This window comes from Myotis brandtii, unplaced genomic scaffold (assembly GCF_000412655.1).
Source record: "Myotis brandtii unplaced genomic scaffold, ASM41265v1 scaffold374, whole genome shotgun sequence".
In the NCBI taxonomy this organism is placed as follows: domain Eukaryota; kingdom Metazoa; phylum Chordata; class Mammalia; order Chiroptera; family Vespertilionidae; genus Myotis; species Myotis brandtii.
The window spans coordinates 7,088,861-7,104,633 of NW_005364372.1; the positions used below are offsets into that span (position 1 = coordinate 7,088,861).

General features: G+C 33.9%; 1 protein-coding gene across 4 annotated transcripts in view; it reads left to right on the forward strand.

Annotated features, from left to right (window-relative positions):
• Positions 1-15,773, forward strand: part of DGKB (diacylglycerol kinase, beta 90kDa) — a 543,595-nt gene that overhangs the window by 362,300 nt on the left and 165,522 nt on the right. For all 4 annotated transcript variants that reach the window (XM_014544666.1, XM_014544667.1, XM_014544665.1 and 1 more), the window contains one exon: positions 14,518-14,608. In XM_014544666.1, coding sequence (XP_014400152.1) covers positions 14,518-14,608 — 91 coding nt within the window. The remainder of the gene's footprint in view (positions 1-14,517; positions 14,609-15,773) is intronic.

The window sequence follows — 15,773 nt, forward strand, 5'->3', positions numbered from 1 at the left end:
TATGGGGTAGCAACAAAAATAATTTTATGGTTGGGTCACAACTTGAGGAACTGTATTTAAAGGGCCAGAAGGTTGAGAACCACAGTTCTAGAGGAAATCTTTGAAGAAAAATTTAAGTTCAAATCTCCTATTTAGCTTTTACTAGTACCTATCTTTAATAATAATTCTTTATTTTAAAATATACCTAATAACAATATTAGATATTATAAAATATCTTTGAAATCCATATTACTTGTGGAATTGTGCATAGATAAGGGGTTGGCTTCAGGAATAATAATTTGCATTATGGAAAAAACATTGGTCAATTTTTTGCTCTGTATTAAGATAAGTGAAAGAAACAATAGTAAAGGTGAAAATATATTGTAGGATATATATACATATATATCCATATCTCCACACACATCCTTCTCCCTCTAACAGTAAATTAGGTGCTAAATAAGTCAAATGCTACTGTGTTTAGGATATAGCAATGTAAATTTGCCAGAGGTGGAGTATGGACTGAGGATTAAAAATCCACTCATAAAATGTAATCAACTCTAATTTTGTGAATTCTTATTAGAATGGCATAAGGGTACACAACTACACCTTGACATACCATGTTCTCAAATATATATTAAGTAATAACACATGTCTGTCTTATCTATTTTAGGTGAAAACTATTTCACATGGGTTTTATGTAAATATATGAAAACAGTTTGAAAAATATATTTGTAATTTAATACAATAAATGCTTGTACCAAATAGCTTTGAATAAAAAATAATTTACATTCAAAATCTGTCCTTTATGATGCATACCACCTAGGATTTTTGTTGACCATTGTTCTGGGCACTATGAATAGTTTTCAAGAAAAGTGTAAAACTCCTGAAATTTTAGGCATCATCCTTTACATGTGCATTATGTGTATATTTCAGAAAAGATGGTTCATGACTCTCATAACATTCTCAATGTATTCCTGGCACACAGAAAATTAAGACCCACTGCTCTAAGTATCCTCATGTAATTCACAAATCTGTTTACAGACTAATTGCCTCTAGCATATAGATTTCTAAATTTATTTTTACAAGACCTAGAGAGAAGACTTTTTGTGCTGCAATAAGATTTCTGCATATATTGTAGAATGTGGAGAATGATGAAGCCAAGTTAAGCTGGGTGCTGGGGAATTCAGGTTGAGTCAAGTATTAATAGAAATCCCTCATGTCATCTTTACCTGTGATTCTAGGACCTTGTTTTTGTACCGTATTATTTGCAAATGGTTAAAATATAATAATTAATTATTATGGAGATATAGGTCTATGTTTTACACTACCATGTAGAAAAGAGTCAATATTTTGTCAAGTCCTCAACCTTGAATCCTTTTTTTGTGATGCAGAATTTAATTATACTGTAGGTTCTGGGTGGTCCCTTGTCCTTCTACTTTTTAATGAGATAAGAAAATGTCCTGATTCATACTGTGGGTATCATCCCAATAATGATTCGGTGAAATACAAAATTAAGTATTAGGATGATATGATGATAGATACAAAAGTCTTAGAAGACATAGTCATATTGATTGATTCTCAGAAGACTTGAGTCTAATCTCATGTCTGGCACAAATCCCACACAATTTAGACTCAGCTGCCTTGTCCGCTGGAAAAAAGAATAAGAAAAATTTCTACAGTACTTTCCTGATTGAAAAGTGGGGTTCTACAATTAAATTTTTTTAATTGTTGTTAATCCTCACCTGAGGGTATTTTTCCATTGATTTGTTAGAGAGAGTGGAAGAGAGAGGGAAAGACAGAAACACTGATATGATAGAGAGAGACATCAATTGGTTGCCTCCTGCATGTGCCCCATCGATATGAGAGAGAGAGACATCAATTGGTTGCCTCCCGCATGTGCCCCAGGGATCGAGCCTGCAACCTAGATATGTGCCCTTGACTGGAATCGGGATTGAGCCTGCAACCTAGATATGTGCCCTTGACTGGAATTGAACTCAGGACCCTTCAGTCTGCGGGCCGATACTCTATCCACTGAGCCAAATCAGCTAGGGCCACAATTAAAATTTTATTCCAATCAGTTATCCTCTAAATATTGAGTACTTATAAATTGAAGGCACAATGTAGGTAATTAAAATGGCATGAAGAGCCCCTGCCCTCAAGATGTTGACTGTCTAGGAGGAAATCATAGAAGATCAAAATATTTTAAGTGCTGAATTTCCCAAGAAAGGTTATAGCCAGCGGCATTAGGACTACCAAATGTATTCATTTTTGTGACACATGTGCAGATGGTGACCTTCTATATGATAATCTTGGTGCATTTCCTTAGAAAACTCTGTTTTTCTGAAGTCTGTTGCTCCACAACTTTTGGTTCTTGAGATTTATGCTCCTGTGCAGTCTGGGTCTGAGCTTCATTAGCACCTGATTTACCACGAGGGCAGATGGTTATTGGAAATAAAAAGTCAGCCATTTCCTATGATTAAATCTCTCATGGGCTGCATCTCCCTCTTAGCTATTTCCTTACTATTGCATATGATTCATTCCCAAGCAGAACAGTGATTATTATGTGATTGTTAAATCTAAAGTGGAAAGTAGATTATTAGAAAAAGTCTAGTAGCTTATTAATATATATTATGTGCTACAATGAAACGATTTTACCAAAGTATTAGCAAGATGATAGATTTATAGATGATGAGAGAAAATTACTCTATTGTGGTGATTGAATATAACAAAAAAAAATTCCGAATTTTTCTTTTTCTTCTTTTCTTGCCTTGCTTTAAGAGGTTATTGTTTAAAACAATAATCCTCCCCCACCCCAAATACCTCCTCATTCTGGTCACTTTCCAGTACTTCCGGGCAATATTATGTGAGTCTAGTAGACAAGGGAACTCTAGGATTGTTCATTGCTGTGTCTAGATTTTTTGAGCTCAGAGGAAAGCAAGACTTTGTTTCCAACAGAAATATTTCACTAGTTTTATCTGATTGGAAATAATTGACTTATTCTTTTACTTGGTCTTTTCTTTTACTCGAACAATAAAAGAGAATGAGAAATGTCATAGCCCTTTCAGATTTTTGTACACTCTTTCTTTATATTATACTGACTAATAAAGTTGCCCACACAGTAGAGTCAGCCTGTGTACAATAGAAACTTGTTGATTTGTTTGGTTATTACTACAGTTAATTGCCCTATCATATTCCTTTTCTTCTATGTCAAAGTCTAATTGTTCAATTGAAAGACAAATACCACCACAATTACCAAAGTTCTTTTCTCTCTAATTCATTTCCATTATTACGTTTATTTAGGTTACTTGGTTTCAACTCTGAGGGTTTGAATATGCAAGGAGTTTTAACAATGAAATTCAAACCCTGCTCTGCTGATCTCTTAGGAACGTCTATTGCTGTCATTTCCTGATGCACGTGCACCAAATAATTGCATCAAAAAGATAAAACACACACACAAAGAAATACAAATTCTTTATCAGCACTGCTACTAACAGCATTCATCACAGGACAGATTTGCTATGCAGCTAAATAGTTGGCCCTAATCTACCAACACAATCTTGCAATGAGCTAACAATTTCTCTACTCTGGGTCTTTTGCCTATTCTCAGTTGTTTTGAATAACAGAAGCCTTTGTGCTTACAGTCACCTGCGCCATAAAGGGCTTCCTTTCTAGTAATTATAACCTCTCATGAAATATTTTTATTTTCCTTCCTTTCCTTATTAACATAGCACTTTCACAATGTTAGTGTGAGCATTTGAGGAATTATTACCTTTCCTACTATACTGTAGGGCAGAGATTATAGGCAGAGCTTATAGAATTCTTGCTGACTTTTGTATATGTTGTGCTTAGCACAGTGTGACAAATATAAATATTCTGTGTGTTTTACCCATTTACCCATAGTACATCAAAACCAAAAGTTAATAGCTTAAAATAACCTCTGTTTATTATTTCTCATATTTTTGTGTACTGGCCGGACAGCTCTTCAGCTACAGAAAGCTGGTGGATGAGGTGAGGACTGGGCTCAGCTAGGATACTGGATCTTCCTCTTCATGTCATCTCCATTCTGGGTTTCATTACAATATGGAGGTCCAGGACAATGCTCCAAGTGTGAGAAAGTGACATTTACAAGCCCCTTGAGGCCTAGACTCTGGAACTTGTACAACATCACCTCTGCCACATGTTGTTGGCCAAACCAGGTCACCAAGGCTAGTCCAGATTTATGGGGTGGAGATAGGAATTTACCTCTGGAAGGGAGAATTGCCATAGTCCCACTACACAGGGCCATGCATATAGGATTGGGAAAAATCTGTGCCCATTAAACAGTCTACCCTTGTAATCAATAATACTTTAATTAATTATGAATAAAACTAGAGGCCCGGTGCATGAATTCATGCACGGATGGGGTTCCTCAGCCTGGCCAGCAATTGGGGCTGATCGGGCTGTCTCTCCCACTCCTGATCAGGGCCGATTGGGGCTGGCCTGGGGGAGGGACTGTTGCAGGTTGGCTGGCCACAGGAGGTTGGCTGTAGGAGCGCACTGACCACCAGGGGGCAGCTCCTGCATTGAGCATCTCCCCCTGGTGGTCAGTGCGCGTCATAGTGACCAGTCGACCTGTCATTCGGTCAACTGTTCTTAACGGTAACTTAGGCTTTTATATATATAGATTATTCTTTAATTGTAGAGAATAGATGCTCTAATCTTATATTTAGAGAAATAATGACTCCGCAACATGAGAGCAGAAACTGATGAATTTTCAGCAACTAGAACACAGCCTGACACATAAGAGGGTTCAATAAATATTTGTGAATGAATAGGAGAAAGAAAGACATTTCTTTCTTTGGTTTTTCTCTTTCATATTGCTTTTTGTTTTCATCTGTCTCAAATGATTAAGTTCTAAATGGTTAGGGAACTAGCTGAATGGGAAGTAGAGTTCTTGCTCACATATGTGATTCCATGAATCCATAATAATGAACTCTGCCAAGATTAAATGACACAAAAGCATATTATGTAAGTAGGAATAATCTTATGAGTATTTTATGAAAATTTGACCACTCACTGAAAAAGAGCCCCTGGGAGATTTTGTTTTTTGTATTGACAGATACAAAGTGAGAATGATTTATTCTCTCCAATCTCTATAATCTGTTCGAAAATTTGACCATTCACTGAAAAAGAGCCCCTGGGAGATTTTGTTTTTGTATTGATAGATACAAAATGAGAATGATTTATTCTCTCCAATCTCTATAATCTGTTCAGAATAGGAAAAATCTATAAGCCATTAACCTAAATAAGTGACTATAAACTTTTAATAATATTCAGGATGTGGTGACTTTGATACTGTAGCTAGGTTGAGATTGTAGTATTATTTTGTGGACAAGGAGATCACTTTGTTCTTTCACAATGAAAAATACAGATGACTTATTTAAATTCTGAAAACCAATGAAACATGTTGCTAACTATTTTAACATAGAAAAAAAGTGGTGGTTTGTTGATGGTGATGCAAATTGAAAGTAGTTTTATCTTATAAAAGTCTTTCCAACTGGAATTCATCTCCATGTATTATCTGCTTATATGGGCATAATTTCAAACATGAGAAAATAGCATATGAGCTAGGCGTATTGTAAAAATAAAGCAGTAATAATACTGGAGAGGAAATATTTCTTTTACCATCCATCTTTGAATTATCTTCCATGTACTTGAATGCACCAGCACAATGAATAACCCCAAATGATAATGCCTGCATCTGTCAATTAGTTTATACACAAGTCAGCCTGAATATTTTATATAAATTACAGCATCTTGGCTGGAAACAAAAACAGATCATGATATTCCAGGGAGTCATCTGCGTCCCTCAAGATATATATCAGTGCCAAAAAATGCAATCTAAATAATAATGGATTTACTGATTCATGTGTTAGACTATATAATTCTTCAATTTGATTAAAATATCAATATTTTCAATATAACTCAAGTAGTCTGATTCCCATCCGTATCATTTTTATACAAGATAATGAATGTGTTAGTAAAGCCACTCCCCTATAGCATTGGAAAAAGCAGAATTGCCCCATTTTTTAGTTCTAGTGTGAGAGAAGTTTTAAGGTGAACAGCATTTTGAAAATGCAAAGTTTTGCTTCTTGTTACAGAAGCAGAAAAGGATTGCTGATGTGTGAAGAAAAACAAAAGGTAAAACACCTAACTAATTTTCAGAGAATAGAAGCAAGTTTTAGTAAAACCTTTTTTTTTTTTTAAGTTGTGAAGCATGATTGTCTTCACAGAATATAGGTAAGGGAAATGATGTGTGAAGGAACTAGAGAGATGTCAGTTTTTCCTTTATTTTTACAAGTCTTATAAAATATAGCATCTAAAATTGGTTAGGAGACATAGCAAGGTATAATTAGTTCTAATGGTACATAATTATTGATTTAAAATTATTCTATGGCACTAAAGATAGTAACTGAAAAATTAATTGACACTTTTAGTGCTAAAAGTAAATGTTTTTCAAAAATATTTGTGTAATCTTTTTTTTTTTTAATATGTTGAACTGAGGTTGTATTTTGAAACTGCTTTGTTTAGTGATTTCAGATGTTATTTATATTGTTGACTCCTCATATTTGCTGGACAGAGTTACCAGTCAATTTATATTTTAGTTGTAAGCAGCTGTCCATGAGTCAGGACAAAAAATCAGGATTTTTCTTTAGCATTAAACTTAGTGAAACTCCTGCATTTAGTTAACTTCCCTGAAATTAAATAGGTGCTCCTTATATACCTATTGAACTATATTAACATTAAAAAAAAACTTTATAGTCTTATATTTGGTGTTTAAATAGTTGATTAGCATAGTACATTCAGTAAAAGCAAATAAATAGGATAGGATAGGATAGGATAGGATAGGATAGGATAGGATAGGATAGGATAGGAAGGAAGGAAAGAAAGAAGGAAGGAAAGAAGGGGAGGGGAGGGGAGAGAAGGGGAGGGGAGGGAAGGAAGATAAAGAAATTCAATTGGTAAGTAATAGAGAGGGACTATGGCAAGCAATTCTTTTACTGTCTAGCTCAACATATTAAATCTGTGTTATTCAGCTAGTTGCCCCTGCTATCTACAAAGCCTATTTTGGCTTTCCAGCAGGCCTCCTAGTGGGCAGTATCTTGAGTATGTAGTCATAGTCCAATCTATCCTCATTTTGGTAAATGCAAAAACATAATTGTATTATGGCACCCCAAATGATCAAGCTCTTAATTCACTTGCTTAAGTTTACCAAATAATAATAATTATATACCACTTATTTCAGAGGGAAGGGGGGTGTGTGATTAACTGGGGACCTTGTATGCATATATGCATAGCCCCTGGATATAGACTATAGAGTGATGAAGCCTTGGGAGGGGTGGGTGTGGGGTCAATGGGAAAAAACAAACAAACTGTAATGCTGTCAACAATAAAGATAAATTTAAAAAAATAGAGGGAAGGTGGTGGTGTTTCCTTTTCAGGGATTAAAACAATTTCAGAATTCAAAACATCATATCCATAATATCAAAGTCCATGAAAAGTTAAATTAAACCCACATTGCTTGGTAACTATGCAATTAGAGAGAAGGAATGAGGATAGGTTGAGAAACTGTTACCTAGAGTCTTTGGAAACCATGACCAAGTTTCTGCTTTAGGAAATCCTGCTACTCAGTTCATTATGTACAGTCTTAGACCATGTGATATTGGGAGTGTGACTTGTAAACTAAATCTCATTGAGTTTACCTGTGGCCATGCTCAGTAACAATAGCAATGGTTGCTATCACAAACTTGAATTAATCTTCCTGATAGTTTTCTTAGGGAAACTTTAATTATTGTAAGTTATTTAAATAGTAAGCATCTAATTATTATTGAAAGCTATTGAGTTCTAAACATGCTTGGACATGGTTTAGCTATTTTGTAGGTTTAGTTTTGCATTTGCTGTCATTATTAATTATTGCTCTTTGGGTGCTTAGTATGTATATTCTTCTTTAGCATGGATACTGCAATGTGGTATCACTACTGCTTTTATACTTCCCACTTCAACTCTCATAATTATTTCTAGTGTGTAACAACAAGCAGAGAAAGAAACATTTAGAAAAAATAATTCATTAGTATTATGCTACAAAGTTTTTATAGGCAAAAAAATTACTCATAGAGCCACATATTCATTTACTTTTTAAAAGAGAATTGGAAAATATTTGAAAAAAATGTACTAAAATATTTGACTTCGGGAGCATCTTTTCATATACTTACATAGGAGAAACTTTCTTTGCTCTTGTAAAAGTAATTCAGGTTAAAAATTGTATTTTTAGAATATCCATCTTTTTTCACAAACTAAGACAGAGTATTATGTGATTCTGTCTGAAGTTTCTCTGACTTGTTTCATTGCCTCCTGGGACTTAACAAGCATATCTTATGAATGAGCATTAGATACAGGCATTTTTATATGTCATTAAAAATTATATCTTATTGTTTGGAGACATGAAAAATGTGTGTTCTTTTATAAAATGTCCCCACTATAGTAATTACAGCCATGTTTCTTTCTTATGAAATAATATTAACATAATTCTCTTGCTATGAGAGAAGTATAAATAGCTACTTTAAAATAAAACATGGGTTTGAGGGTTTCAGTAAAATGTAGTTCTTTTTAAAAATATGATATAGAATTTGGGTTACTTCTGCATCTAGAATGTTCATAGGGATAGTAATTGTCATGAAATTGTAGTTTCTGATTTCTACAAGCAAATACATAATTTTTATACACTTAAATGCTTTATGCTATAATTTTTATAAATTGTAGTAAAACTTCCCATTTATTGTGATACTCAAACTTTGAACAATCTTTTTCATAACAATTTATTGGACAATTTATAGTTACCAATCAATATTGAATTGCTGATTGCATTCGAGTTAGGTGTGGGGCTTATTCTTTAACAATGCCTATTCTGCCCAGCCGGCGTTGCTCAGTGGTTGAGCATTGACCTATGAACCAGGAGGTCATGATTCAATTCCCAGTCAGGGTACATGCTCAGGTTGTGGGCTCGATCCCCAGTGTGGTGTGTGCAGGAGGCAGCCGATCAATGATTCTCTCTCATCATTGATGTTTCTCTCTCTCCCTCTCCCTTCCTCTCTGAAAGCAATAAAAATATATTTTTAAAAAATGCCTATTCCTGTAGTCCATACACATTGCATTTAGTTTATAGGAGACTTCAAGAGGCGACCAAAATGTAAAGGACAAGTGCCCCCACCTTCACTCCTGTACTAACCTCTGGGTGTGGCAATGCCAAGGCCCCGCTGCCCTGCCAACATGCCGAGACCCTGGGATGCTGCTGCTTTGAGCTACAGATTTCAGGCTCAGCTCATCCACTGGTGGAATCAGGTCCCACCCAGGCCTTCCATTTGATTTGCGGTATGTTTTTTAAAAGTAATGCCTCACTACGTTTAGGGACACATGAGTAACCCTGTAATTAAGGTTTAGTGTAATGTCTCTTGGCAATGAAAAGCAAATAAAACTGAATGGATCCTATGACATAAATGTACCACTTTAAACACCCCAACGACTTTCAACCTTTTCTCGTGTCATTGCACACATAAACAAATTACTAAAAATCTGCGGCACACCAAAAATATATTTTTTGCCGATCTGACAAAAACTAGATATAATTTTGACTCATTTATGCTGGACAGCTATTGTTGTGTTGGCTGTTGTCCTTTTTTTATTTGATAGTCTAAGGAAAAGAGTTTAATACTTCCAACTAAATAGACAGGTATTGCATATTTTAAAAATTCTTGTGGCATACCTGTTGAAAATCACCGACTTACCCCATGTAAGTCAACAGTGCCATCTCTCTCATCACCAGTATTATTAGCTAAGTTTAAAACTCTGGCTATGTTTCAAGGGTATTCCATCAAATTTTCAAACTGAATTTTATTATTAAAATTAAGTTCTTGAATTGTTAGAAACATTATTCTTCATGAGAAAATGATTTTTAATACCAGATTTGAAATGGCGGTTGAAATGCTTTCATAATAGGGCAGATGTGAAAGAAAGCTAATGAAAAAAGATAAGGACCATAGCCAGTTTTGTTCAGTGGATAGAGCATCAGCCTGCCAACTTTAGGGTCATGGGTTTGATTCCTGTCAAGGGCACATATCCCTGTTGCAGGCTTGATCCCCAGTGTGCAGGAGGCAGCTGATCAATGAATCTCTCTCATCATTGATGTTTCTCTCTCTCCCTCTCCCTTCCTCTCTGAAAGCAATAAAAATATATTTTTAAAAAATGCCTATTCCTGTGTAACTAATCTACTTAGGACATTATTTTTTTTGCTTTTGTTTCAAAAGCAAAGATTGAAAAGGACTTTATTTAATGAGCATGTTATCCATACAGTGTAGATAGAATCGCTTAGTTAAGAATTCTTGAAAATGGATTTAGGAACCTAATAGAAGATTTTTTACTATCCATATTAAATGGCCTTCCTATATTGTCACTATATATATAAAATAATAGAAGAAACACACCTATGAGAAAATTGACCTTTAAGAGTAATTTCACTGAAATAAAGATTTCTGTGTTTATGACTTTTGAGCTTTGTACTGTAAGATGAATGAAGCAATTTCACCCCTGTTCGTTAGAAATGAGCTTCATAACTAATTAGGTTCTTTTTGGGAAATGCACTACCAATTTACGTTTTGTTTGTTTTGTTTTATGTCTGCTGCGTTAAAATTAATTACCAGACAAAAGCCAAAACAAGACAAACAAACCAGCAAAACCCCATGCAAACCAGGAAGAAAAATTCCAAGAAAAATACTTTGCTATAAATTAAATTACTTCTTTGAAAGTTTAGAACTTGGAGAACTAAATATCAGTTAACTTTCATTATGACAAGAATGCTTTTTTACTTGAGTAGGAAGTTCCAATAGTTCCTTTATTCCCCTGTTTAAGAAAATGCCTGGCAAATTTGATTTAATTTATTCATTTTTACCTGAACTTCTGTTAGGCAAGCACTTTAAATATTAGCCTGAAACCTATAGACTTATAATTAAATTAACTGAAGTAGGTTTTAATATATTGATGACTTAAATTATAATAGTATAAATAACTCTTTTTGATAGGCTGTTTCTCATGCTTGCAAACACAAATTCTGTCTGTGAATGCGGTAAATAAGACTTTGGTTTGAACATTTCACAGTGGGTTAAATGTCCAATTTTCTTATTTTTAAAGTCCAAAGCTATATGTTTTCTCTAATAAATTTGAGTTTGAATTATTTCTATCATTTTCTAATGTGAGCCGTAAAAATAAATAGCATACATGCTTAAATGTGGTGGGGTTTTGTTGCATTTCTACAACCCAAAGACCAGTTGGGCTGAAAAAAAATAAAATTTAACAGCTTTTAATTTGTCATGTGGAATCTGATTCTATGTGCTTTTTATTACCTCCATATATTTATCTAAGTGAAGCATAAAATGGTTGTAATAATGGAGAATTTAAAGCAGTTTTTGCACATGAGCAGTAATGCTAACTCATATGGTGAATAAAAACTGAATGTAAATTCTCAGAATGTCTGTTTTTTGTGTTTACGAAGGTGTATGTTGGTTAGCTGATATAAGCTCCTCATCATCCCAATTAAGCTATAAGGAACGTTGATGGACAGAATGGAAAACAAATAAGGAGTGATCATTTATCTGCTATCAGAAGCTTCATGTATTTATATTTAATTTTCAAACTGCAATACAATATTCATTAGGTCACAGAACACGTCGAAATATAAGCTCACAGCCCTTTTGTTGGGTGATGCTCTGCAGTTCCACGTGCTTCCAGAGATAACCTAGGTCTGGCAGAAATCAGTCTAAAAAACCTAGAATCACCAGTTCCTATCGATTCCATTTCATTTATTTTTCTTGGTATGATCCCCTCTTCTCTATTTCCCTTGCAACTTGGTTTAGACCTTTAATTATAGTACATGTGTACTATTCCAGCAACCATGTTTCTGTCCGCAATGCCAGCATTCCAACATTCCAGCCCACTTATTCATTTCTGCTAGACTTATTTGCCCATATAACAAAGCTGGCCATGTGACTCCTCTGCCAATAAACTTCTGTGAGCATCCTGTTAATCAATAATTTCAAATCCAGCCCTAGCCGGTTTGGCTCAGTGGATAGAGCATCGCCTGCAGACTGAAAGGTCCCAGGTTCGATTCCAGTCAAGGGCACATTGCCCGGGTTGCGGGCTCGATTTCCAGTGGGGGCGGGGGCGCATGCAGGAGGCAGCCTATCAGTGATTCTCTCTCATCATTGATATTTCTATCTCTTTCTCTCCCTCTCCCTTCCTCTCTGAAATCAATCAAAATATATTCTTAAAAATTTCAAGCCCAAACACCTTAACTTGGCCTACATGTTTCTGAAGCACACCCTTGTTAGCTTGCAGTGCGCATGCTCTGAAGTTACATTGCACTCCTAAAAATGCTCAGAACTTGTCGCCTCTTCCCCCTGTTGGCCTTCTTTTACTTAGCTATTAAATTGTCACCTTCTCTTCTTAAACTCTGGCCTCCCTGAGGTAAAAGTAGCTGATTTATTGAAGTGTTTTCTCACAGTATGTTGCTCATATGTCACATGGAGATTAAATTTTAAATTATCTTATATGCCCATAACCTTACAACATTCTGAACTCCTTGTAGACTAAAATAATTGCATTTATATTTGTATCTATAACGCTAAACACAGTAGCATATGGAGGTGAATGTTCTCACTAAACATTTGTTAAATGAATGAATGTATGAATAAATGAATCCAGAAAGGTCTGGGTAAAACTGCCATATAAAAAATGTTGTTAGAAAACTTACTGAATGTAGAAAACAGTTCTAAACAGTCATGAAACGTCTACTAATTATTATTCTAAGGTTGTCATGAGACCACCTCGTACAGACCAGTCTTTTCCTCTCAATATACTGAGTGATATAATTTTCACCAGAATGATGGCTCATTAGGAAAATATTTTTAGTTTTACATAACTTTAGCCATTGTACAAATTTGTAGAAGTGCAACTATAAAGTAGGTATTTGAATTAATTTTCATATAAATTTGCATGTGGGCCCAGGCACACAGATCTTGGTGTTAAATGTTTATTCCAGTTCTATCTAACTACCAACATCTATTGTTATGTAACTCAGATATATGAAATCAGGCCATAACCCCACCTCCCCCCAAAAAAATATTCTCTAGAAAAGAATAAGGATTCCTAGTGTTAAAATACACTGAAACCTATATTGGTCTTCATTATTGGTCTGAATATGTTATTAATACAAGAGCTAATGAAGTGTTTTATTAAATTAATAGAACTTTGAGGCTAAATATCGAGTACTACATCTATATGGATGAGATTACTTTCATAATTTGTAACGTCATATCAGAGCACTATATTCAATATAGCATAATAATAAGCACTGTATTAGTTTTTATGTCATTTTCCATAAATAAAATAGGATTTAATTAAGTAGTAAGGTCCTTGCCAGAGGTATTTTTAATTGTTGAAATGTTTTACATGGTAATGTGAAAGGTACATAGCAATATTTATGCCCAAAAGAATAATTTAATGGGAGGGGCATACTCAAATATTATAACATAATTTCTTTCTGTTGGTTTCTATGTGTGAAAGCTTGTATCTCATTTTACCTATTTTCTTCTAATATCCATACCTCATTAGGATATGTATGATTAAAAACTGCATTTTGTCATGAGATTAAATTTTTGAATCCAATACTTGGTAACATAAAAATCTAGTCAACTTTTGTAAAATTATATTAAATGATCATAAATTGAATTAACTGTCACAAAGAAATAAAGATATGCTCAATGGGTCATGGGAGAAAATACATTTTGAATATCTTACTTCCATATTAATTACTGAAATGTTTTAAACTATATTTTCTTTGAAACTTTGTTATATTGATAAAATATTGTATCTTTAGCTCTTCTATGCTGTATCATAATTTCCCACTATTGTTCGTATAAAAGAGGACACTATCTTAATGAAATAATGAATGGTTATTCTTCCAATATAAATTTTATCATTATAGATAATTACCATTTTAATATGCTATCCAATTATGTCAATTTTTGAATACATAGCCATCTAGAAAAATCTTAACATTTTTACTTAGTTTCTTTTTTTCCCCATGTAAAGCCAAGACATTTTTCTCTTTATGAGTGGCTGGTCTAAAATGAAGTCATCCAAGAACAAGCTAAGAATAATAAGCACTAAAATAATATATTAAAATCTGAGCAACTAATATATAGAAAAGTCAAAGATATACTTGAATCTGTCAGATCAATACATTCTTGTAATTCCCTCAGGGACAATCATACAATTTGACACCAACATTTAAGCTTTGAAAATTATGTGGCCATCTGTTACGGTATGGATGATACATGTCCTCAAACCTTTTCTAACACTTATATTATAACACAAGACAGGGCTACCTCATATAAAAATTCCTTTCTGTTATTCATAATTGCCCAAATGGCTTGTTCTTTTCTTTTTCAGAATGAAGAACAAATTTTGGTATTTTGAGTTTGGAACATCTGAAACTTTCTCAGCAACCTGCAAGAAGCTACATGAATCTGTAGAAATAGAAGTAAGAAAAATGAATTATCTTTGATAATACTGTGAAATGACCTGAGTTTGGTTATTAATATGTTTTTGGTAGTCCATGGAAGGAGTTATGTTTTGAGCAATCCATATAAATTTATCCATGATTCTAAAATTTCATTTCTGTCAGTCATTGGGAATCTAGTACTATCCGAAATATTAGTATAAAGTTAAGTTTGAGTTATTTTAATACAATATAAAAGGAGAGTTGGAACACAACTTTAGAAACCAATGGAGAAGTTACTGAACATAGTGTGGATACAAAAAAAAAAGTAAGATGAAAGAAAGTACTTGAAGAGAAGAGAAAAGTTGCAAGATACATTAAAAAAAACTTATTATTTTCAGGTCTCAGTATCTTATAACCTTTAAAACACAGTTCACGAAAATTGTACTTACTTTCAAGAATGCAGGTTAAAAAGTCTATTTTTCCATTCCATTCCATTCATTAGCTAGATTTTCTCAGTTCCTCGGGTTGCCGTTTCCCCGTTACATTTATAGCAAGTGGAAAAGCCAAGACAGAGAGCAAAGATAGCAAGGAAAGATATATTTGAAAAAGATTTGTAACAAATAGGTCTACCAAAATATATAGACACTAGAAATAAAAGTTCTGGAAATGGGTTACAATAGAAATTGACTTAGTTTTATTGAGAGATTTTAGGGGTTAAAGAAAAAGGAACAGCTAACTTTTGATAAGTGTTGAAGACAAACCATAGGAACAGAATTATGAAGCAAGAACACTTAATGATTAGCTGATATCAATTGAGAAATGTGAATAAAAAAATAAATGCATAACTTGTCTTCTAAGGCCTAAATCGTTAGTGGCATATACTCAGGTAATAAGTTTGGTAAACTAATGTAGTTATGGACCACATAGAATCATAATGGCCAGATTGGTTCCTTATTATCCTACCTTTCTAATTTACTGTTAGAGGAAAAAACAGCAAATTTCAGGTATTATTTCAGAATGTAACTTTTTTGGCCTTTAATTTCATTATGTTGATGAGTAAAGTGAAGTATTAGGAGAATTGGTGGTCACAAAATGGAAAATGTCCTTCATTACTGAATTAAATGATAACCCTGAAAGGAATATAATCACAAAAAGGTGAAGGGTTTGGGCCCAACATCAACCTTCTGTGATTATTGTTCATAAA